Source organism: Vipera berus (genome assembly GCF_964194415.1).
Source record: "Vipera berus genome assembly, chromosome: 6".
NCBI lineage: Eukaryota > Metazoa > Chordata > Lepidosauria > Squamata > Viperidae > Vipera > Vipera berus.
In genome coordinates this window covers 43796744-43821825 of record NC_138208.1, presented here as the reverse complement: position 1 = coordinate 43821825, position 25082 = coordinate 43796744, and the positions used below count along the sequence as shown (strand labels likewise).

Below are 25082 nucleotides of genomic sequence, written 5' to 3'. Positions count from 1 at the left end.
GGGAATGGAAGAAAAAAGAGTAAAATAAATATTCCCCTCAGATTTTCCTAGTGCTGGGAATATACTTCTAGAAGGATGTCAGCGTAGCTACAGAGCAAGGAGGAGGGGGAGAAAAAGAAAGATACCGTTACTTTTCTCCCTTCTCATCTTCTAAAACAGCTCTTTGTAATGCAGGAAAAGAAGGTGGAAACTTAATTCTCACAGTCTGAATCTTTTCCCTGCTACTGTACAGTCAGGTCATTTGTCTTCTCTTTTAAACTGACATTCTGTCCTTCCATTTTTCAGCTGCTCTGATATAAATGCAATTGAAAAACTTGGCGTTTTCTTTGACAATCACCGTATTTGGCAGACTTTTAAGCTATAGAAGAAATCTGTAATTTTGGCTCTAGGTAGCAGTCCTTGCTATTGCCAGAATATCACAAGATTTGCACCAAAAATAAGGTGGTGGGATGGGCACCAACTATTTTTTCATTCCACTTATGACTACCTCAGTTGTTAAGAGCAGGCCATAACGGTAAAATAAAAACCACTGCAGGCCGCAAAAGAATCCCTGGCACCCCAATCAGCAAGCTAATAGTGCAGCAGCAATGTGAGAACTGATGAGGCCTGGAGGCACTTGACAGTGCATATTTTGGGGCAGTGGCAGTGAATTTAATAATTTTTTAAAAATACTGGTGGGCCATACAAGGGGCTTGGTGAACCACATGCTATGCAGGTCTGGTTAAGAATGTTCAATGCCTCTTGAAAATTTGGTAGACTTTTGAAAACCATTTTTAAATACCTTGTTTGTGGATTTTCAAATAATAATACTAAAGATCACCGGAATAAATGAAAACTAAAAATATGTTTAGAATATCCTTTGCACAAATCAGCAGTCTCTCATCCCATTTGTATAAACTGTCCTGTGGGAACTACGCTACCCGCATCTTTCTTTGCTTAAAGTACAATTTGTTGTTCATTGTTTTGTATATAGCTGCTTATACTTTTGATTTTTTATACTGATGAAAAATTGACTTGGCAGGATATATATGTAAATAATTGCAATGAAATAGATTAACTGCATTAGTTATGAAGGAGAGCACTGCCTGCATTAATATATTAATCTGAATTTAGTTATGAATAAATTGCACATGGTACTTCACATGCATTTGTAAATTTCCTCATACAAAATTAGTGTGAACAAAAACTGTTTATTCCCACAAGTTTAAAAAGGACATTTGCTTGCATTTCCATTTTAAAATTGTATCTAAGATGTATGATGGTAACTCTTCAGTTTTTTTTCCAGCCAATCTGCCAGGCAAAGTTAGATAAAACACAAAAGTTGTTTGGTTTAGTTTCAAGAAAAAAATGAAAAGAAATATCATGGCCACAAGTTTTTAAACTTTTAATCCTAAACATTACAGGGCAAATGGATGTTGGAATCTATTTCCATACATCATGCGTTTTAACTTTTATTTCTATTTAATGGGTATCCAAATCCACTAAAACATATGTGGCTTACAACTTTGGAGTTATGGAAATACAGATTCTGGAATAAATGCTAAAAAAAAAACAATGGAAAAAAGCCAAACTGTCTCCATAAAGGTAAAATGGAACATTGTGAAGATTAGATATTTTTCTGGTGTTTTTTTAAATTTGTAAATTCAGTGCATTGTATGGTTAAAATTAATGGTCCCTGTTTGAATATCTAACTAGTGTCCATTGATTCCAAATTAGTGGATGATGAATCTTTCTGGATGCTTTCGAAGATGGCTGCAAGCTCAGGATTAGAGCTTATCTGTGACTGAAATTCACTCATTAGTGGACTCTTTTCAGCTTCTGGAATAGTTAATAATGCTGCTACTGCCCTCATAGCTGATCGCTTCAGTTCATCTTGCTTTTCAAACTCTTGCTTCACAGAGTTTGCTTTTACCTGTTTTATTTAAACAAAATGATATTTAGGTAATAATGCAACAACAAAATTAAATTAAAAAGATATGCAAACAATGTAAATGTACCACACTGTAAGTAGTATACAGTACTATCAGAATAAAAGTTCTTCAGAATGTCTTGCAACTTTATTATCTGAAAATCATTATTTATGACTGAAGATTTTGTTTCTACCTTTTATTCACTACTGAGGCTGTTACAAAATGTTATCTTACAATTAAAAAAAACTCATGGTAGGAATAAAAAGTGTCCTGATCCTATGTACTTTAATAAAGATTTAAGAACAATTCTGATAACAGAACCTGTTGTGGGGGTGGGGGGGGGGGGAAAGCAACTTCTGGACAACAAACAGAAGCAATAAGACTATTTTATTCTCATGTAAGAACAGAAACTTGGGATAGGTGGGAAACAGCCTGACAGGAATAATGCTTTTAAAGTGTATCCTTCTTGGAAAAATCATATAGATTACTTTTATAAATCACAATTTTAGAAAAAGTGAGGTGTGTTAGGCTTAATATGAGGGGCTGGTGATTGGTTCTGAATTAATGCAATTCTGTTTTACAAATTGTATACTAAGGTAAATAAATTCATACTGTACCTTGGTTGTGCATGTAGCACGTAAGGGTTCAACCAGTCTATCCAGCCTTTGCAGTACTGCACTTGGACACAAAGTAGATAGTCTCACCAGCATTAAAAATGTTAACATCTGGTTAGGAGAAAGATAACTTGAATAAACTGGACACAGCAATGAAATGTTGTACTGTATGTACTACTATTCAGAAGATCAACCATTCCTTTCTATTTTGTCCACCCCCCATTAGTGTTCTGTGCCCACTGAGCATGCTTTTAAACATATGTAATGCTACATAATGTAATATCATGTATAATGATATAATGTAATGTAATATGTGTGTACTATTGTGTATTTAATTCCTGCTATAACTTTGATATTTCTGTGAACATGTAGGTATCATTTCTATTTTAACACAATTTGTTAGTTTAAACTAAGCAACTATCAGAAAATAAAATAATGAATACTATATTTCATTTGCCATCCTATCCAGACACTTAACACTGGTTCCACCAGGATGTATTTTTTCTTCAAGTCAATTATTTTATACCACCAACTGCCATATTTTGAACAAGACCCAATGCCTTCATGCCTCCATTGCTAAAAGGTACGTGTCAGTGCTGATGCCATTCGTACACAAAGAACTACCAGCAGGATCAGTGCTGCTTTGCTTGCACTTTGTCCTACGTAAAGGTGGAAAGACAGGTCTCTGTCAGGAGTTCTGAAAATAGTTCAAGCCCTCTTCCATTAATATGGGTCTAGGCTTTTGCACATTTTCTCTAATTAAGGATGATGCAGACTGAAGCAGTCTTGCTCAAGATGTGCAGTTGTTTTAACCCATCTTCAGCTACTACTGACAGAGGAGCTCCCCTGAGGCAATAACAAATCATAGAAATTGGCATTTGGTGTTAGAAATAGGTATTTAAATGCCCAATCTTTTTATATGAAACATTTTATTCCTAATACATGTTGAATTTGCACTGAAAATTATGTTACTATATTACACACACACACACAAAACAAACTAACCTTAATATCATAGTGATCTTTCAAACCATCCTCAACGTGGTTTAGGAATTCAAAGATGTCTAGTCTATCCAGGCAACTATCTAGCAGAGTATACATACACTCAAAAGCTGCCTTTCTAATATCAAGACCATCATCAACTGTATGTTTAAATGGCCCCATTTCAACCTGCAAACCAAATCAGAAAATAAGAGCATTCATTAAATTTAATTATCAGTTCTCATTAATATTTGAATGTGTTGAAAAATGATGACCATAAAGAAAAGCCATTAGGAAACTAAGGCTCTAGAACAGGGGTGTTCAAACTTGGCCCTTTTATGACTTGTGGATTTCAACTCCCAGAATTCCTCTAGTCATAAAAGGGCCAAGTTTGAAGATCCCTGCTCTCTAAGTTAACTCCATTACAAAATTCCAATACTAATTCTATCTTCATGGCACTGTGTTTCAGTTTCTAGTTTAAAACTAAATAGATGTTTACAATAGCCATTCATCAAGAATTAGATCAAGTTCTTAGCTGGCTCTCAAACAGTGCAAATGTGTTTTAAATTATTTAAAACATTTAAACGATACTCTAAGGAAGGTGTGTTCAGCTTGCAGCTTGCTTGTGGCCCTGGACAACTTGTAATGCGGCCCCACAAGGTCATAAATTTTAACATTATGTAATTGTGAGTGGTATTTATATACATTAACTATATATTTTATATGCAGCCCAAGACAATTCCTCTTCGCTCAATGTAGCCCAGGCAAACCAAAAGGCTGAACACCCATGCTCTAAAGAATACCCTAAGCAACGTAAACACAGCTGCAATCTTACCCACAGGCGCACCGTGAGAAGTAAGCGACAGTCAAAGAACAGTAAATAAGAACAAAGAATCTAGAAATTATCTAAGTGAAAAAGTAGACCAAGCAATGGGAAATTATATTCAGTATTGAATTTCTTCTTCCTAGTATTACTGCGCTATGGCAGGGTCCACTTAGCACTGAACTCAGTATTGAAATATTCAAATGAAACTTGCACAAATCAAATGACACCACTGAATAAAATTCCCTGAATTTCACTAATTCCTAAAGTGGCATTACTATAGAATTTAATAGGAGGTCTTGGTAATCATTCCCTTATTTGTCAAAGAGTCAGCAACTTCTTTCAGGCAGTAGGGATTTTAACATGATGGACATGTGTATTTATGTGACATGAAGAAATAATAATTGAAACTTCACAAAGTTTATTTAAAGTATGTTGCGCTTCATATATGCCATCTAGTGTGGCACTACTGGATGACATATCTGTAATTACCATTGCAACAAAACAGTTGTCTTCAAATTAGAGGCCAAACCTAAATAAGGATCTGAAACTTTAAATAGAAAACATTTTTATTGTTTGGACACCACTACTTCCTTATTCTTCAGTCAGTAGAATTTACATACCTCTCTTATTAGTTCCTTTCTCACTTTTGTTTCATTATAAAGATGTGGAAGCACAGTGTCTAAAAGGTCTCTTATTAGTGATGGTTTATTGTGTGCTGCTGAATTAAATGTTACCAGAGCTACTCGTCTCACATTAAGATCTGGATCTTCCAATGTTTTTAGAAAATCACCTGTAATAATTAAAGACAATCAGCATATGGTCTTGTTCAACTTTTCATGAAAAATACAAACACAAAATGTGTAACATGCTAAACCAAATTTAGAGCAAAACTGCAGCAAGCCTTAGGCACCTGTCTTCCCCCTCTTATCCCCTTCATGGTCAAGGTCATTTGGATTGTTTACTAAGGGATAAATACTGAGTCTTGGTTCAGATAAAAAATACAGTGATAATTTAAATACCCCATTCTCAATTATGTGTATAATTTAATCTCAAAATCTTTTTTACAATTACTATGTATAATCCAGTCATAAATATATAAGCTGATTTCAAGCAAACCTATATATATATATATATAGTTTTTGTTTGCTTGAAACCAGTTTATATATATATATATACTCACAGCTAAAATAGTTCTTTTTTTAAACAAACGCCACATTTATTCATTTTAGATCAGATTCTGCATGCTTTGCTTCATGACTTAAGAACTTAATTCTGTAAATAGCAGGATGAAAATATCAGTAATTGTATTTTGCCAATTTTCTTGCAAGAATATCTCTTTCTTTCCCTAAAATTGAGATTTCCCCAAACTGTATTCAACACTTCAGAAGAATTCATGAACTGTGGTAGTTATACTTAGAAAACAAAAATAAAAGTGGCTCCTTGAAACTCTGCCAGACATTTTTCTTTCTGGATATTTTAATCTCTGAGGTTTCACTCTGCTATGGTACTACTATCCATATAGGTGTAATACATAGGGACCACTGGATCTGGACAGATATAAATGTAAATAAATTTAATAAATTCAAATAAGTAAAAATAACAATAAAATAATAAAATAGATTGGTGTTATATTGTATTGCTTGTAAGCTGCCGAGTCACTGAGACTGAGTGGGCAACCACATAAATCTTATAAACAAACAAACAAACAAACAAATTTTGGATTCAAAGAGAAAAAAGGTGTTTTGGAGTGTAGTCACTTAGGAAACACTTATTGGCAACTCTAAGTAACTTGAGACCATATGCACTCCAAACACCTTTGAGTCTGAAGAATGATACACCTCTAGTAATTAATGGAAATTACATATAGAGTTAGTTTTAATTCAAGAGCTAACAGCTGCTTCTGATGGCAGCATTTCTTGTTGCTTCAAGGCATGAAAATAGGCATCTGCATCACCTAGTACAGTGGTGGCGAACCTTTTAGAGACTGAGTGCCCAAACTGCAACCCAAAACCCACTTATTTATCACTGGGTACCAGGTGGGCGTGGCCCACTGGGTGAGTGTGGCTGTGGCAGTCATGGAAGATTGGGTGGGTGTGGCCAAGGTGGGTGTGGTCACCTCAATGTTGCTTGTGGGGAGGGACATCTGGGGGTGGGCAGGGTTGGGGGAGCTCCAGGAGGTCTCTGGCAGGTGGGACAGTAGGCAGGAGACTCATCCTGTGGGGTGAGGCGAGGCAGGGTGGGGGTGCCATTGCCATGGGGCAAGGCAAGTGCGGCTGCTGCCTGACACCATCGGCACCCGCACACAGAGGCCAGCAAGTGCATGGGGGCCAACGGTATCCATCAGTAGCCACAGCCTGCTGCCCCCTCAACAGGCTCACTCTGGGGCTCCGCAGCCCATCGCCAGCAGTTCAAAGAAGCCGCCTCTGAGATGAATGGTCGGCCAACAGCTGAGGAGGTGATGCAGTGGGTCGTGCCTGGGAAAAGGAGAGCATGCAAGGCCAGGAGGGACGGGATGGGGCGGGAGGGAAACCAGCCATGCCGGGATGCATTCAGCCATGTGGGACCTCGGCAAATTAGCAGGCGGCTGGTTGAAGAGGGACAGCTGCCACCTCCGGGGCATGGTGCGGGTGCCCACAGAGAGGGCTCTGAGTGCCACCTCTGGCACCCGTGCCATAGGTTCGCCACCACTGACCTAGTATCTACCACTGTCCTACTTAAAACTCCAGTATTCCCAAAAGACAAGCATACCTGTTGATATAATAGGGCTTTAATCAAAGTCTTCCCCAACCCTAAACTATTCTGAAATTACATTACTGGATCAAACCCTTTATATGTTCAATACTCTGGTTAAAATGACTGTGATTTCACTCACCTATACAATTCTTTAAAAGTGGGTCTATGGGCTGTGGGTGATCAGAGATAGTGAACTTCATAGCAGTGACTACCGAACTCCGAGCATATGATGATCCTAATAGTAAATAATTTGTACAGATAATAGAACATTTTTATTTTCTCTGTACTGTACTGTGGAGTTATAGAAATTACAAACATATTAGTAATAATACTATAGAAATTAGTTCATATACTTGGCATATGTATTATTATGACCCCTATATAATATTATAGTTTAAAACTTTCTTCATTTTCAAAAACAGTTACTCTTTATTTCATAGTGCTTGGTTTGATTTCTCACTGTTTTTCTTTTTAAAACTGTGGTGTTGTATCTTTGTTTTAATTTGCTATTTTTTATTTTAATTTCTAGTAAGCATCCTAGGGACCTATTTAAAAAGCGAGGTATAAAGCCAATAAACAAGACTTATTAGATTAGCAAAGCCACATCCCAAATTTCCCCAAATCTTTAGTAGACAATGTTGTCAGTCACTATTTACCTGAAATTATCTCAATAAGGAATAATTACATATGCTGACTTCAGCCATGAACGAATAGTGAGAACAAACCAAAATGTACCAGTGCTTCTGAATAGAAGCCAACTGTGTATTGCCATTAGTGGAAGCAGTTTTGCTGACAGAACAGGATAGGGGCAATTATTCTTCCCCTGTTCAACGTATAAAAAAATCAAAATGCTCTGAAATGATTTTCATGAGAAGGAGAAAGGGCAGAGAAGAAATCCCATTGTGCCAGCTGAACTGGTATTAGTACATTCGATTAGATCTCAACATGGGTACAGATTTTATACGTCTGCCCAAGATGACTGTCCAGGAAAAAATAGAAATTATCAGATGTGCTGCTACCAAATATTTTTTTTATCCAAGTGTAGTTTTACTGATTACAGCCAAAATAAATTAAATCTACAATATAATATTTTGTATGTAGAAGCTACGAAGTTTTTAAATAGGATTATTCCTTCAATTTTGAAGACCATATAGGAGCCGTGACCAGGGGGGCTTTTGCCCAGGTTCGCCTGGTGCGCCAGTTGCGACCCTATCTGGACCGAGATGCCCACAGTCACTCATGCGCTCGTGACCTCCCGTTTGGACTACTGCAACGCTCTCTACATGGGGCTGCCCTTGAGGACCACTCGGAGGCTTCAACTGGTGCAGAATGCGGCCGCGCGAGTTGTGATGGGGGTCTCCCGATACTCCCACGTAACACCTCTACTCCGCGAGCTGCATTGGCTTCCGGTTGCCCTCCGGGTGAAATTCAAGGTGCTGGTGATGACCTATAAAGCCCTACATGGCTTGGGTCCGGGATATCTGAGGGAACACCTGCTGCCGGCATCAAGTTCCCTTCGTCCAGTGCGCTCCCACAGGGAGGGTCTTCTCAGGGTGCCACCGGTAAGAGATTGCCGGCGGGTAACACCCAGGGATAGGGCCTTCTCAGTGGGGGCGCCTGCCCTTTGGAACCAGCTGCCAATGGAGCTGAGGACTGCCCCCGACCTCCGTTCATTCCGCCGGGGCCTGAAGACCTGGCTCTTCGAGCTCTCTGGCCCAGGCTGAGGATTAATTTATTTAAATTGGGGTTTTATTTATACAGGGATAAATTTAATCTTTTTTAAACTTGGTTTTTAACTTTTGTATTTTTGGTTTTTAATTACCCTGTAAACCGCCCTGAGTCCTCCGGGAAAGGGCGGTATATAAATGTAATAAAATAAATAAATAAATAAATTATGATCCTTTTAGAAAAATAATTGAGCTTTAAAAACAGAGAGGAAAACTAAGAGGGTTTCTTGCTCCACTGGTTCAACATGGATTGGACAGTTTTAATTATTCTGTAAACTCTTGTATAGCACAACCATAACACATATTTTTCTTTTCTTAGTCCATCTTTTCCAACAATATCACTGTAAAAATTTCCTCCTCTTGCATAATTCACCTATCTCCCATAAATATTATATTGAATTGTTAATCTGTTCTCCAAATTATAACATTATTTTTAAAATAATATACAATTTATCAGATATTGCATTTTATCTGTACTAAACCTTACAAAATAAACTGATTCAAAACATTTAAATAGCCATAACAAATCTTTTTTGTATTAATGAGATATCTTTAAAAACTGGACAGTTGAAGACCTCCTTCTCATCCTTTATCACTTAAACCAATACCAAAATCCATTTATTGAAGTCTGTATTTATTATTAGTACTGAATAATTCAATAACCTTCTGGATGTTATTTCCAAAAGACAGTATGTGTATATCTGAATATCTACAAACCTGAGGCCAAGTATCCTTTGAGGCGTGGAAGCAGAGTTTCTGGATCTATTAAAGTAAGTTTCCCCAAGCATTCAGCAACAACATTTCTGGTACCCTCTTCTGCACACTCACAATGTTTGAGTAGCAAAGACCAGATGCTCTCCACATATGGTTTGAGACCTTGCACTGTTGCAGAGCTAATTATTTCCTTTAAGGAATGAAGCAGAAGGTACTGTCTTTTAGGCTGACTAGTTATTTCTTGCAAGACAAATGGGAGATATTCTGGAAGATTGCCGACACTGATACTTCCCAATGCATATGAAGCTGCAGACTTCACTTCTTCACTAGGAGAGGAAAATGCTTCTAAAATTACAGATTTTAGCTCTATTTGTCCACTTAAATCAATATGATGTCCAACTTCCCCAAGAGAAAGCAAAGCTAAGAGACGAATGGAATCTGTAGATCTTGAGTTCTTGACATCCTGGATAAATTGACCCACAACTGCTGGTCCCTCTTTAGGACATGCTCGTGTAAGGGCAGCTACACACTTGGCAATTGAGTAATAAGACTGCTTGTGAGTAAGTGCTGAACTTTGAGAGTACACCGGACCTGTTAACATGCGCAATAAATCCATATATCCTAAGTTGCTTGTTCCAGTCACAACCAGAGCTTGGAAAAATTCTAGCATGGCACTAAGTGCTCCACCTTGCAATAACGGCGACCGTACCAGCCCTATAAGTTCATTCAATATAGAGCCACTGATTTTTGAGAGTGAGGAAGGATAAACTTTAGCCAGAGTGGTCAGAAAACTGATGGCCATTTGTGACACATGCATATCACTCTCACTAATAAGAGGTGGAAGTTCGTCTAGGACAGCATCAATCATAGCAGTTGTCAAGCTATCACTGTAGTTTTTTATTAATATATCTAAAGCAGACAGAGTTCCAAGTTTCAAAGCACGTTGGTTCTTTCTGAGGAAAGAAGCAAGAATAGGAACACCTTCTCCTAAAACTGGCCTCAGATCTATCTTCAGAGGTGAACCAGCTATCAGAGTCAAAGCCTTCACAGTGGTTAGTCGAGTTATCTCATTTTTTAGTCTCTCTAGAAATATCTGGAGAGTATTAGGTAGATCAGAACCAAGATTGTCTCCAAGACTGCAAATGATTTGGCCCATACAAGAAATTGCTCTCTCTTTTACTTCTTGATCAATGTCAGCAGCTTTTAGTCTCTTCATTGTACAAGTAAACAAATCTTTAATATAAGGACTGGCATCAAAAGAAGAAGTCTGATCCAGAGGACGAATGACTTTAACCAGCTGTTGGGTAACTAGAAGTGCCTCAGATGTTATTTTATAAAATGGATCTCCAACACATGCCACAACAGGAGGCACCAATGCTTGGACATGAGGATGAAAAACCTGGGGAGTGTGATTACAGAGGATCACATACAAACAAGATAAAGCATCTATCTTCAGATTAGAAGAACTTGATTTGTCGTTCAGTGAAAAAATTATGCCTGTAAAAGAATGTATAATTTGTAAAATTTTATACTTCCAATATACTTTTTTTATAATTTCAAACATCTGATTTAAACTAAACCTGTATCTTTAATTCTATGAATTTATATTTTAGTAACACAAAAACTAGTAAGAGAAATATGAGACATTATCTCCATTTGTTACCCACATCTCAAATATTTTGTAAGTGGTATCTCAATAAATATTTTTCTACTTTGACACTACAAAGCCTGAGAAATGAGAAAATAGTAAATTTTTACAGAACTGCACCTCTTCCTGAAGAGGTTGGTGCCTACCTTAGTAGAACTCTTTTATGAAGCTTTTTTTTTCACCAAAGGCCCAGTGACTACAAAAGCAAAAAGTGCTTACTGATAGTTAATTACCTATGGTCATTTCTTTCTCTTTCTCTGTAATACCATAGCAAACTTTTCTTTGGGGGATAGTCAGGTCACAGTGATTTGTATCAGAAAACCCTTGCATCCAAGCTATATGGTTTCAGCAGATATATAATCTTTCTGCTTATTTAGTAAAGTAGCACATAAGGTCAGAATTATATTACACCTTTAATCCACTATGAGCATGACTAGCCATTCCTTCCGAAGCCTAGTTTAAAGTTTTTATTCTCACTTTTTGAGGCCTTGAATGGTTTAACGTTCATTTATTGAAATATTTATCTTATACAGGCCAGCCCAAACTTTATGACCTTTGAAACTGACACAATGGTGGCATGAGTGGCAAGGTTCCATAGCCAATTATCCAAACTACAGCATTCTCAGTTACATCACCCCAACTATGAAACTCCTATTCCTCGGAAATGCACTTCATCCACAACACTGCAATTTTATTAACTCATTATTTCACACTTCTCTGCCAAGCTTTCAGTTTTTTCATGATATTCTGCTAGTCATGTCAGTGATTTTCTCCAAACAAAATTAAGATAAAAAAATCCAAAAAATAGCAGTGCTATAGTGACAGATTAATAGTACCATATTTTCCGGCGTATAAGATGACTGGGCGTATAAGACGACCCCCTACATTTCCTGTTAAATTATAGGGTTTGGGCTATACTCGCCGTATAAGACTACCCCTCTTCCAACGCACACCAAATAAAAATTAAAAAACATCAGATTTGATTTTAATATGGTAATTTTAACTCAAATGCTTATGACATGCAGGTACTTAGTAGGAAAACTGTCACTTATAAACATAAGGCTGTTTGTCATCAAACATGTAAACATAAAACAGTGCAAGTGGATTAAACTTTTCCTAATTCACTCTAAAGCTTTCCCTGTGCAGACCAAATGGGAGATCCGCTCCAGGTTTTCCAGCCAGCCCGCCCAGTTCCTGAGTCAAATGTGTCCTTAGAGCTAAGCAGCTGCTCTGGCTGCTGCATTCCCTACCTGCCTTTCAAGTTGGGATAGACTACAGCTGCTCTTCTACTTTAGAAGGAAAGACGCCCAGACCCCAGCCTGTAAAAAAATCACAGACTGCAGCTTCTTCTCCAATTGGTCCCGCTTTCCCTGTGCAGACCAAATGGGAGATCCACTCCAGGTTTTCCAGCCAGCCCTGTCCCTAAAGTTTCAGCACCCGGCGTATAAGACGACCCCTGACTTTTGAGAAGATTTTCATGGGTTAAAAAGTCGTCTTATACGCCAGAAACTACGGTAACATTAATGTGGTCCAATTTTCTATCAAGTAGCAATGCTCCAATCAAAACCCTTTATACAAAAAATGCCAACATATTTAATCTTAGGTTGCTTCTGATAAAACAACAGCCTAGTTACTCGATATAAACAGAGAGTAAACCCCACTTTCTTTTAGCACTAAAGTTGTTACCTAGTTGGATAATGAAATGTTTGCATGAAAACAACCAAGTCAGAGAGCACTAAGGACTCCACATGTAGCTCCTCAACCCTGAACTACATGTATTCTCTCCTTTTGTAATGCCATATCTTAGCAGCAACCATTTAAACCTTTACTTCATTTTTCTAAGGAACAGAGCTTGACAGACCATAGTCTCAGAATGTTTCCAGCAGAGTTCCTAGCTACAATTTAACTGTTGTCATGATTTTGACACAATTTTATTTTAACATAAAACCAAGAGCCATTCCTAGAAATTGGAAGGATTTATGGCAATTTTATTTAGAAATCTCTTCTCTCAGATTTGTCCTTTCCAGTCTTTTCTTTGCATAGATATTTACTTCCATTACTTCTTTCCTGTTTCTCTATAGAACATTTCTCTAAATCTTATCCATGTATTTACCTCTTTCAAATTTCAACACATCAGAATAATATAAAAATACATCAAAACCTTTAGCATTAAAATAAAATCTTACATTTGGAGAAAACATTATTTCTTCCCTGCCCCAATTTATAAATATTTAACTATTATTTATCTTGGCTATATGCTTTGTATTCTAAAATGCAGGGGTCAAGTCAATCATCCAAGAAAATCCAAGCATAAGATTCAATTTGGATATTTGGGTGATACTACTTGGAGACTCAATCGCCAAATAGCATATCTGAATTGAATTCTCACATAATTCTACAGCATGGTTGTATAATGGCTGAAGAAGACATAGTACTGACTCACAACTAAGCAGGGCTTAAAAATATATTAAAAGTTCACAATAGTTTTAAAGCAAAATCCACAAAATCATACCTGGAACAAGTACAGGAATGTGTTGTGTTAGAGCACCAGGCAATACATTGACCAATTCAGTCAGCATATTAAAACAGCACTGACGAGTCTTCACACTTTTTTCCTTCATCTGTTTGTGCAAAGCTTTAACAATATTGGGAACCTGTAATTAAATGTGCATAAGATAATCCAACCATTACTCTCCCTATACAAATACACAAATTATGAATGGCTCTAATGTAATGATAGAAATAAGAATACAAGATGAGCCCTGCTGAATTAAGCCAAGTGCTCAACTGGACTAGCAGTCTGTTCTCAGAATATTTCCACATTCAAATACTAAATAACTTTGTACTTTGTTGCATTATGATACAGCAATTGTTAACCTCCACAAATCAAAAGTAGCTGTCTAAAAGCTACTTTTAAAAGCTACAGCATAATGATTCAAGCTTCTGTATTAGAAAATATTTGTATTTGATCTAGACAGTTCATTACAGTTAAGAATATCATTGTACACACACAAACACACGCACACACACAGTGGGGGGGCAGGCAAACACACACCACTTTACATAATCAAATGTTGGTGCTATGAATGCTTTTATTTACTAACCTGACTCTGAAGCATTGTTAAAGGTGTTTCTCCTTGCTCCATTGCATCAGGATCACAGAGCCAACTCTGTACAGGTCGAGTTTGTTTTAGAAGAGAGAGGTATGCATGGAAAACATCTGCTTTTACATTCTCCTCCCGCTCTTTGAATCTTGCAATTAAAGCAGGGGATACTGTCTTATAGAACTCTGGTAGCATTTCATGCCTTGTACTGACTACAGCATCCAAGCATTTTGCAGCTGCGCGTCTAACCTTCCAGCTCATGTCATCATCATCACTATATTCATCATCACTCCCTTGAAAAGAATAAAAGGATACCAGGTTATATATAGTCATGATTAAAAATCAGAGATAACCCAAAACTACCTTACAGCGAGGGGAAAAAATATTTGATCCCCTGCTGATTTTGTACGTTTGCCCACTGTCAAAAAAATGATCAGTCTATAACTTTAATGCTAGGTTTATTTTAACAGTGCGAGACAGAATAACAACAAAAAATCCAGAAAAACACATTTCAAAAAAGTTATAAATTGATTTGCATTTTCATGAGTGAAACAAGTATTTGATCCCTTAGCAAAACATGACCTAGTACTTGGTGGCAAAACCCTTGTTGGCAATCACAGAGGTCAGACGTTTCTTGTAGTTGGTCACCAAGTTTGCACACATCTCAGGAGGGATTTTGTCCCACTCCTCATTGCAGATCCTCCCCAAGTCATTAAGGTTTCCAGGCTGATGTTTGGCAGCTCGAACCTTCAGCTCCTTCCACAGATTTTCTATGGGATTAAGGTCTGGATATTGGCTAGGCCACTCCAGGACCTTAATGTGCTTCTTCTTGAGCCACTCCTTTGTTGCCTTGGCTGTGTGTTTTGGGTCATTGCCATGCTGGAATATCCATCCATGAACCATTTTCAATGCCCTGGCTGAGGGAAGGAGGTTCTCACCCAAGATTTGACAGTACATGGCCCCGCCCATCGTCCCTTTGATGTGTTGTTGTTGTCCTCTCCCCTTAGCAGAAAAACACCCCCTAAGCACAATGTTTGCACCTCCATGTTTGACGGTGGGGATGGTGTTCTTGGGGTCATAGGCAGCATTCCTCCTCCTCCAAACACGGCAAATTGAGTTGATGCCAAAGAGCATTTTGGTCTTAGCTGACCACATTTTCACCCAGTTCTTCTCTGAATCATTCAGATGTTCACTGGCAAACTTCAGACGGGCCTGTACATGTTTTTTCTTGAGCAGGGGGACCTTGCAAGCGTTGCAGGATTTCAGTCCTTCACGGCGTAGTGTTACCAATTGTTTTCTTGGTGACTATGGTCACAGCTGCCTTGTGATCATTGACAAGATCCTCCCATGTAGTTCTGGGCTGATTCCTCACCGTTCTCATGATCATTGAAACTCCATGAGGTGAGATCTTGCATGGAGCCCCAGAACGAGGAAGATTGACAGTTATTTTGTGTTTCTTCCATTTGCAAATAATCGTACCAACTGTTGTCACCTTCTCACCAAGCTGCTTTTAGCTCATTCCAGCCTTGTGTAGGTCTACAATCTTGTGCCTGACATCCTTGGACAGCTCTTTGGTCTTGGCCTTGGTGGAGTTTGGAATCTGATTGATTCTGTGGACAGGTCTTTTATACAGGTAACAAGCTGAGATTAGGAGCATTCTCTTTAAGACACCTGGGAGCCAGAAATCTTGCTGATTGATAGGGAATCAAATACTTATTTCACATTAAAATGCAGATCAATTTATAACTTTTTTAAAATGCGTTTTTCTGGATTTTTTTTATTCTGTCTCTCACTGTTAACATACACCTATCATTAAAATTATAGACTGATCATTTCTTTGTCAATAGGCAAATGTACAAAATTGGCAGGGGATTAAATAAGTTTTTCCCTTACTGTATGTCAATTAAATAATTAATATAATGAATGATAAAAGAATGCAGTCCTGTTGCAGTCTAATAAACCAATGAGCACTTTCTCATACAAAAGAGAACTCCAATCAATCCAATGGTTGTTAACAGTAGCTTGCTTTTATTATTTATTTATTTTATTTATTTGTTTTTATAAACCGCCCTTCTCCCAAGGGACTCGGGGCGGTGTACAGAGTAAGGTAGGTATACAGATTGAACAATAGTGAAAAACAATAGTAAAAACAAACTGGGACCCCAATTAGAGCTATCAGGCCAGGCCGGACTGCTGGAACAGGTAAGTTTTTAAGTCGCGCCGGAAGGTGCGGAGGTCGGGGGCCATCCGGATTTCGGTTGGCAAGCAGTTCCAGAGTGCTGGCGCACCCACTGAGAATGCCCTCCCTCTGGGGGCCACCAGCCGACATTCCTTGAGCGGTGGCACCCTGAGGAGGCCCTCTCTGTGGGAGCGCACAGGACGGTGGGGTGCAGACATTGGCAGAAGGTGCTCCCGTAGGTAGTCCGGACCCATGCCATGTAGGGCTTTGTATGTCATTGTTAGCACCTTGAACTTCACACGGAAGGCAACCGGAAGCCAGTGCAGCGCACGGAGGAGAGGTGTGATATGGGAGTATCGGGAGGCTCCCAAGAGTGTCCGTGCCGCTGCACTTTGCACCAGTTGAAGCTTCCGAGTGGATCTCAAGGGCAGCCCCATGTAGAGAGCGTTACAGTAGTCTAGGCGAGAGGTCACAAGGGCATGGGTGACTGTACGTAAGGCATCCAGGTCCAGATAAGGCCGTAGTTGGCGAACTAGTCGAACCCGGGAGAAGGCCCCCTTGGTCACCGCTCCTATGTGATCTTCCAGGGAGAGCTGCGAGTCTAGGAGGACACCCAGGTTGCGGGCCCTATCAACAGGGGGTAGTAACTTGTCCCCGATGTTAAGGGATGGGATGTTCTGAGTATCCTGGCTTGCCGGTACGTACAGCCATTCAGTCTTGTCCGGGTTCAGTTGAAGCCTGTTCCTCCCCATCCATTCCCGGACCGCTTTCAGGCAGCGGGACATCACGTCGAGGGCATCACTGATGTTGTTTGGAGTTGAGATGAAAAGCTGGGTGTCATCAGCATACTGATGGTACCCTACTCCAAAGCTGCGAATGATCTCACCCAGCGGTTTCATGTAGATGTTGAACAGGAGAGGCGAGAGGACCGACCCCTGGGGGACTCCGCAAGCGAGAGGCCTCGGGGTCGACCTCTGTCCCCCTGCCAGCACCGACTGCGAGCGACCCTGGAGAAAGGAGAACCACCGCAGAACCGTGCCTCCCACTCCCAGTCCCCTGAGGCGTCGCAGCAAGATACCATGGTCGATGGTATCGAAAGCCGCCGAGAGGTCTAATAAGACTAGGACAGAGGAATGGCCCCTGTCCCGGGCTCTCCAGAGATCATTCATCAGAGCGACCAATGCCGTCTCCATGCTGTAGCCCGGCCTGAAGCCCGATTGGTACGGGTCTAGATAAACCGCTTCATCCAGGATCTGAGGAAGTTGGTGCGCCACCACGCTCTCAACAACCTTCGCAAGGAAGCAAAGATTGGAGACTGGACGAAAGTTATTCAAAGAGGATGGGTCCAAGGTGGGCTTCTTGAGGAGAGGTCTCACCACCGCCTCCTTCAAGGCGGTGGGGAAGTGACCCTCACTCAGAGAAGCAGAGATGACCGCCAGGAACCAGCCTCGTGTCCCCTCTCGAGCTGCATAAGCCAGCCAGGAAGGGCACGGGTCCAGTAAGCATGTGGAGGAGCTCAACCTCCTCATAATCCTGTCCACTTCCTTAGGAGTCACAGGATCAAATTCCTCCCAGATGACGTCGACAAGACTGTCCATGTCTTGTTCTTCCAGCTCAGCCCAGTTGGAGTCCAGGCCGGTTCGAATCCGAGCAATTTTATCCAGCAGATATTGACCGAATTCCTCGGCTCGACCCTGCAAGGGTTCCTCCCTCACCTCTTGGTTCAGTAGGGAGCGAGTCACCCTGAACAAGGCAGCCGGGTGATTATCTGCAGACGCGATGAGGGTGGAAAAGTAGTTGGATTTTGCCACCCTTATCGCAGCGAGATAAGACCTGGTGAGGATTCTTAATCGCAATCGGTCGGATTCGGATCGACTGGATCTCCAACGGCTCTCTAGGCCCCGTCTCCGGCGCTTCATCTCCCGGTGCTCCGCGGTGAACCATGGGGCTCGCTGGGATCTGCGCCGGGTCAGAGGCCGCATTTGCTTTTACAAAATTTGTTTCTGGCAGTATAATTTATAATTTACTTCCATAAGAATTATACTATATATATACATATACATATATATACATATATGTAGGTATGTATGTGTGTGTGTGTATGTATATATATATATATATATATGTATGTATGTATGTATGTATGTATGTATATAACACAACACAAACTACCTTGGTCATCATCATCTCCACCATCAGCATCCATAGCATTCTCATCTTCATCTTCATCATCATAATTGTAATTGGGATCATAGGTAAGGTACTTAAGACAAATGTTTATAATGGTAGTTACATGAGGATAAACTTCTTTAGGGCATCTATATAATAAAAGTAATAATTAGATGACTATTAATAATTAAGCATTATTTCATTACTCAAGAGTCATACAAAGAGAATGTAAATGCTGTTGTTATGCTTATGGCCTGCAGCATTTATATATATGGCTTTCCCATTTTAACATTATCTGTAAATCTGCTTTTATTCTCCTTGAGAAGCTGAAATTCCAGGTCAAGCTGTTGGAATGGCACAGTTCTTTCCGCTAAAAGTATATGCCTAACATCTAGGATGAACTGAGAGGGCATAGGTTTCTAGAGAAGTGTGTTTATTTAAAATATTTGTGCAAATGCCATATTATACAGCCTATTTCTGGATGTCTGATCAAAATCTCAAGCAAAACTACTGGTTTAATATGGCAATGTGCTGACCTGATGTCAGCTCTCTATTAGTTAATTAGTAAGCCAAAAAAAATCTCTTATCTGTCTCCATCTAAATAATTTGCAGTTTGTCATTTGAATTATTATAAGTGTGAAATGTATACTTATATTAGAAAGAACGTCTCTCCCTCCCTCTTCTGAGGAAGCAGCCTTAGCTAAGTTTGGTATGGACCAAAGAGGGAAAAAACCCTCTCTATAACAGAAGTGAAAAAGTATCAAACTAATCCATATGACACCTAGCTCTTACAAAACTGTAAGAGCTTTCTGGATTCGAATCAGACTCTAATGCAAGAGAATATTTGTAGCTCAGGTTCTTGGTGGGGTCAGGTGAGGTCCTTGGTGCTCTTCTTGCAGGAATTTCATTGCCAAACTAGGTAACATCATCAACGCTAGAAGGGAGCAGGGTTTGGATGCTTGGCAACTGGCTCATATTTATAACAACTGCAATGTCCTGGGGTTATGCAATCACTTTTTGCGACCTTTTGACAAGCAAAGTAAGCGGAGAAGCCAAATTCATTTAACAACTGTGTTTCTAATTTAACAATTGCAATGATTGACTTAATAACCGTGCAAGAAAAATGGGGCAAAACTCACTTAACAACTGTCTCACTTAGCAACATAAATTTTGGGGTCAATTGTGGTTGTTAAGTTGAATAATTTACAGTACTCTAAATATATGTTAGATAACATGCTTAATATATAATATAAATGTTTTGTGTCAGATTTTCCAATTGGTACTTTTAAGCAGTGTTAATTTCAAGTCACAGCACATCTCAAGCACCAGATAAGCATACCCTATTAATGTCTTTTGCATGGGAATATTAAGAAGACAGTACTTTGAAATAGTCATATATTTTATTATCATAAAAATAATTCAGAATTAATAAAAGAACAAGGAATAAAATTTAGTTCAATGACAAACACTGGAAGGACTTTATGATTTCACAAGAAAATAACTATTTTTTCTGTGATTCTACAATACTATAAACGTAGCTAGGAGAAAACAAATGAAACAATGAATACCTTACCTCCTAACAAAAGATTCAAATGCTTGAATGCAATATTCTCGAAGTTCATCATCATCTATGTTACAAAATTTTACTACTAAAGGGATAATTTTCTCAAGATATTCACCTGATGGCAGAAAAATAAAAACATAATCATGAAATGTTTAATACTTCACATGAAAATGAGAAATACTTCAATAATGTATAAATGTATTTACCTATCCTATGACCTGCTTGCCTACTGATGGCAGCAATACATTGTATATACGTTCTTGTTGTTGACATGGAATCATTTTTTGAAAGCTCGGTCAAGAGATGTTCAATGAGGTCCACAAACACTATGTTACCACAACTCATAACAAGATGACCAAGAGCAATGATGGTTCTTTTTCTCACGGCAAGCCTTGGACTAGTTAGCTGAGGAAGCAGACACGTCAGAATAGAAGGATGGAAGTTCACAAGCAGTCCTCCTTGTCTTAAAACATTAAAACAAACAAAATGAAGGAAAAGAGCCAAATTATATTGTCGAGGCATTTTTCAAATAGGCAAACGTGAACAGGGAAGTTTGAAGAAATACTGCCTAAAAGCATCTTTAATGCGTATGTTTACCTGCTCAACATGTCAGCCATGATGTCCAAAGCCTCCAACTGAACAGATACATCCTCTTGTTTTGCAATAGCACTAGTAAGTCGCCCAGTAATTTTTTTACAAACATTAGCTGCTAATGCAGAGCCTGAAAATGAATGCAATGGCACCAATATTAAAGTAGTAATTATTGGTAAAGATCTATAATATTTCCAAAATAAAATGCTACTCATTTTGTAATACATGAAATTGAATAAATTATATAACAAATCTACTTTTATTTCCTAGAACGGTATAAGCATAAATGCATAGCACACAAAACAACAAACCACATGCAAAAGTGACCGGAATCTATACACAACTTCTTACTTAAACTTCCAGTTATAACTCAGAACTTTCTGAGAACAATTTAGAAAAAGACTATTAGAACACCATGCTGGTAAAAGTAAGTTGCACCACAGATCAACACCATGTACAAATTATTTTACAAGCTGGACCAGACAAGAAATGTTGCAGTATATCTGAATATTCTAACAGATTTTTCTTCCCTCCTGTTCTCCCCCCACCAGATTATTTGTCCTTTTGACTACATAAAAAATAGCACTATACCCAATGTCAAAAATAAGAAAATTATGACATCATACAAATTAAATTTTACAAATCAATTATAAATTGCAAATATATGGAACTACATAAGTGAACCATGTTATTCTGACTGAGGTTTGTTACTTCATTCAAGGAGTAATGGCATAGAAGCAGCAATACTTTTGCAATATTTAATATTCATTATTAATTGTCAGGTATTCTCAGGATCCCAAGTGGTAGATTGTTAAATAAAATTAGTTACTATGAATTATGGATACTTTCGACTTGAAATCAAGATGTTAATTTGCCCATTTTGATTAGTTTCATTTTTCTAAAAGTATATCACAGACTGATACTAGAACAAAAAGAGGATAATCTACTCCTTTGAAAGTTTTTTTTATTTAGATGAATAGTACATCAAGAAAAAAAAATTCCATAAGAGAAATAATTCACTTATCAATTATATGGTGCAAAGCAGATCCATTCAAATTAGTAATTTTACTATTTACCATGTGATAGTATAGTATCACATCCAAAATTTGGATGAAAATTAGTGTGATTTAACATCAAGGACAAAAATTGTTGTAATTGTTGGTCAGCTTGATAGCTAGGATAATCAGACTAAGTAAGCAAGAGAGTAAAAGAGCAAATGAGGATTACAAAACCTATAATTATCAAGTATCCATCTCATAATGGCTCATACTGGGATAAATGAAAAGTTTCTGGTAAAGGCAATTTCAATGTACTACTAGTATAGACTGCTGTCTGTGTGAAATTTTATGTCACATCGTAAAACTCACAATTATGTCACACAGTTCAGGCAGAGCTTGCTGTTAAAAATGAGCTGATTTTTTTTTAATTGCATTTATATCCCGCCCTTCTCCAAAGACTCAGGGCGGCTTACAATCTAAGCACAAATCAATGTGCTTAGCAATAGCCTTCATTCTATGTATATGCCTGCTTATTAGGGCTTTCGGGGGGCCCCAAGCAGCATTATTACAAAGTCAGCTTATTGCCCCCAACAATCTGGGTCCTCATTTTACCTACCTCGGAAGGATGGAAGGCTGAGTCAACCTTGAGCCTGGTGGGATGCGAACCTGCACTAATTGCAGGCAGCTGGTGTTACTTAAGGAGGCATTAGCCCACTGCTCCACCAACAGAATTTGCAGCATAAATCCTGGGCAATGCTGCATTAACACAATCATGTCACACAATACGATACAGATAATATTAATAATCCAGGACCAAAATGTCCATTGGCTTTATTTTTATTTTTTTAAATTCTTCCTGTTTCCTCTCTTGAAACACATAAAATCCAAGCTGGAAATTAAAACAGTAGAATAAAGATACTTAAAAAGCAAAGGTAACCAATTTCCTCAGTATCAAATCAAATATTTTAAAATAAAATAATTATTTGCTAGAACTTCATTTATATTCAGATTGACTGACTAAAATCAAGCTAGATAATAATAAATGATGCAGAGAAGGAAATAAGAAAGATTTACCGCTAGATGCAGGAGGAAGTTCTCCAATAACAGTTTTTAGACCAATGCTTGAAATATCACGTAGCTGCTCTTTGTCAGAAAGCATGTTAGTACAGAGGGTATCAACAATTGTCTCTACTTGGTATTCTTTCACTTTACTCACCAGTGGTCCAAGACTGCAATGAAACCAAGGCAATTTAAATTGTAATTAAAAATGTTGAAATATTTATTCATTGATATTTATAAATAAAACTTGTGATACATAGCAACACAAAATTTGTGTTTCCATTCATTTAAATCAACCAGTTTCAAATCAAATAATGTATTGGATTTGCTTCTATTTGCATATTTCCATTTGCTTCTATTGTACATAGATATTAAAGTTATTATTTAGTTGTTGATTGGTCAAAGGTACTCATTTCAAGAAAAAAGGGAGTATTGCCAAATACAGTATATATTTGTTAAATTTCTTTAGTTAATGCCAAAGTATAAATCATATAATTTTTATGGGATTCACAAAATAAGCTTTATTAATAAAATAGTACTAATAGTTGTGGGTTAATTATGGTATTTGGACCAGAAACTTCATTGCTAAGTAACATGGTCCTAAAATATGCTGAAGAAAGCAATGCCATACCAGTTCCATATATTTTGCAAAAAAAACCCACACAAAAAACCCATGGAAATGTATACGATATTACCAATAACTGAATGTGACTTGAAGGAGTTCATTCTACTTTAGAATTACAATGTACTGGCAACTTTTATATCAAATATTTGGAGGCTGTAGACTGTGTATCTGTGAGACAGATAAACAAGTAACTATGTGTAGTTACTCAAATCTAAAGTAGAAAAGGTAGGTACATAGGTATAAACATGGTACCTGCTGACATTTTTTTAGGGTCAGTTCATAGTTGCCTGGTCTTAAGACACTTGTTTGAGTTAAGAAGGCACATCCTACAGTCATTTCCTGAATGCAATTGTCAATCTCCATCATATTAAAAGAAACCATATTTTTTATTCCAAATCTGAAGAATAGCATTCTCGCTTTTAAAATTGAACATGCATGTATTTTTTTCATGCTAGGTAGCATAAATCAAGCAAACAATCATTCACAATTTTTTGAATGCATCTAAGAAATATATCATTATTGGCTAAAAGAAATACTTATTTTAGTAACTTTGCCAAGGATTTTGAATGAAGCCAAGAAACTGATATTAACCAATACAGGCAAGCAATTAAATTATTTTTTTAAAATAAAATCTAACAAAAAATAAATCAGAAAAGATAAATTATCAAAGTCAGTCATTTTGCTATTTTCAAGTGACTACATTAACAGCTGTCACTTTCTACAACATAGACCACTGAAGAAACAGGTTGTTCCATGAATACTTCTCATCATATTTCAAGTATAAATACAATAATGGAAAAAATTGGAACTGTAAGAAATTGATTACCTTGGGAAATATTAAAATTATTTAACAATGAATTTGTAGTAAAATCAATGAAAGTCTATGTGTGATTAATTTAAGTACAGCCATACACATAATTCATGATTAATGATTAATTCAATTTGAATGTTTATTTAACAAAACCATTCTGAGTCGAAGATAAGCTTTGTTTCCATTTTTATTTATATATAATCAACTATCATTACTTCTGACTAAGTAATCATAATTCTTAGAATAAGGAAGATATCTGCTTTTTCTTCAGTATAAATGTAAGGCTTGAATATTTCTATAGAAGTTAAACTTTTTAAAAATAGGTTTACCAATGGCAAAATACCATTATGTAAAAATATGTAGACCTCTGATTTATAGGTGACATATCTATTCTTAGAATACACAGGCCAATCCACAGTTGTGAATAAGCCAATGGGAAATTTTGCTATAAAAATAATTGTACTTAGTTTTATAGTATCACAACTTCTGGATTCAAATAATGAAATAATTAACATTAGTTTTCTTTTAAGCAATAGGCAATTACCATATACTCTGTTAGCTAATTTCAAAATGACTGCATCTTCTCATGACAACAAATAGAATTTTATGTCTTTGTGTAAATGAGCATATGCAAGTATTATTTGGTTCTATATAAATACATTAAAAGGAATTACCGGTATGTTTAATTCTGCATTAGTAACAACTATGATCAGATGTAAGGACCACTGTTGGCCTTCAAAGAGATGAGAATGAATGAAACAAACATCTCGGTTTTCCTTTGTAGTATGCATAATGTAAGATATAACTGATGTTATAACTGTAACTATTA

General features: G+C 37.7%; 1 protein-coding gene across 2 annotated transcripts in view; it reads right to left on the bottom strand.

Moving 5' to 3' along the window:
- Positions 1 to 1367: 1367 nt before the first annotated feature.
- Positions 1368 to 25082, bottom strand: part of CAND1 (cullin associated and neddylation dissociated 1) — a 31402-nt gene continuing 7687 nt past the window's right edge. The window contains exons 1-14 of one of the 2 annotated variants that reach the window (XM_081330954.1): positions 24928 to 24955; positions 22833 to 22987; positions 20767 to 20890; positions 20376 to 20632; positions 20179 to 20284; positions 18609 to 18754; positions 14258 to 14550; positions 13666 to 13807; positions 9509 to 11002; positions 7204 to 7299; positions 4952 to 5121; positions 3530 to 3694; positions 2528 to 2635; positions 1368 to 1912 (exon numbers count right to left, since the gene is read on the bottom strand). In XM_081330954.1, coding sequence (XP_081187080.1) covers positions 1688 to 1912; positions 2528 to 2635; positions 3530 to 3694; positions 4952 to 5121; positions 7204 to 7299; positions 9509 to 11002; positions 13666 to 13807; positions 14258 to 14550; positions 18609 to 18754; positions 20179 to 20284; positions 20376 to 20632; positions 20767 to 20890; positions 22833 to 22917 — 3411 coding nt within the window. In that variant the 5' untranslated portion in view covers positions 22918 to 22987; positions 24928 to 24955 and the 3' untranslated portion in view covers positions 1368 to 1687. Of the gene's footprint in view, positions 1913 to 2527; positions 2636 to 3529; positions 3695 to 4951; positions 5122 to 7203; positions 7300 to 9508; positions 11003 to 13665; positions 13808 to 14257; positions 14551 to 18608; positions 18755 to 20178; positions 20285 to 20375; positions 20633 to 20766; positions 20891 to 22832; positions 22988 to 24927; positions 24956 to 25082 lie in introns of those variants that run through there. The other variant, XM_081330953.1, reaches the window with a different exon arrangement.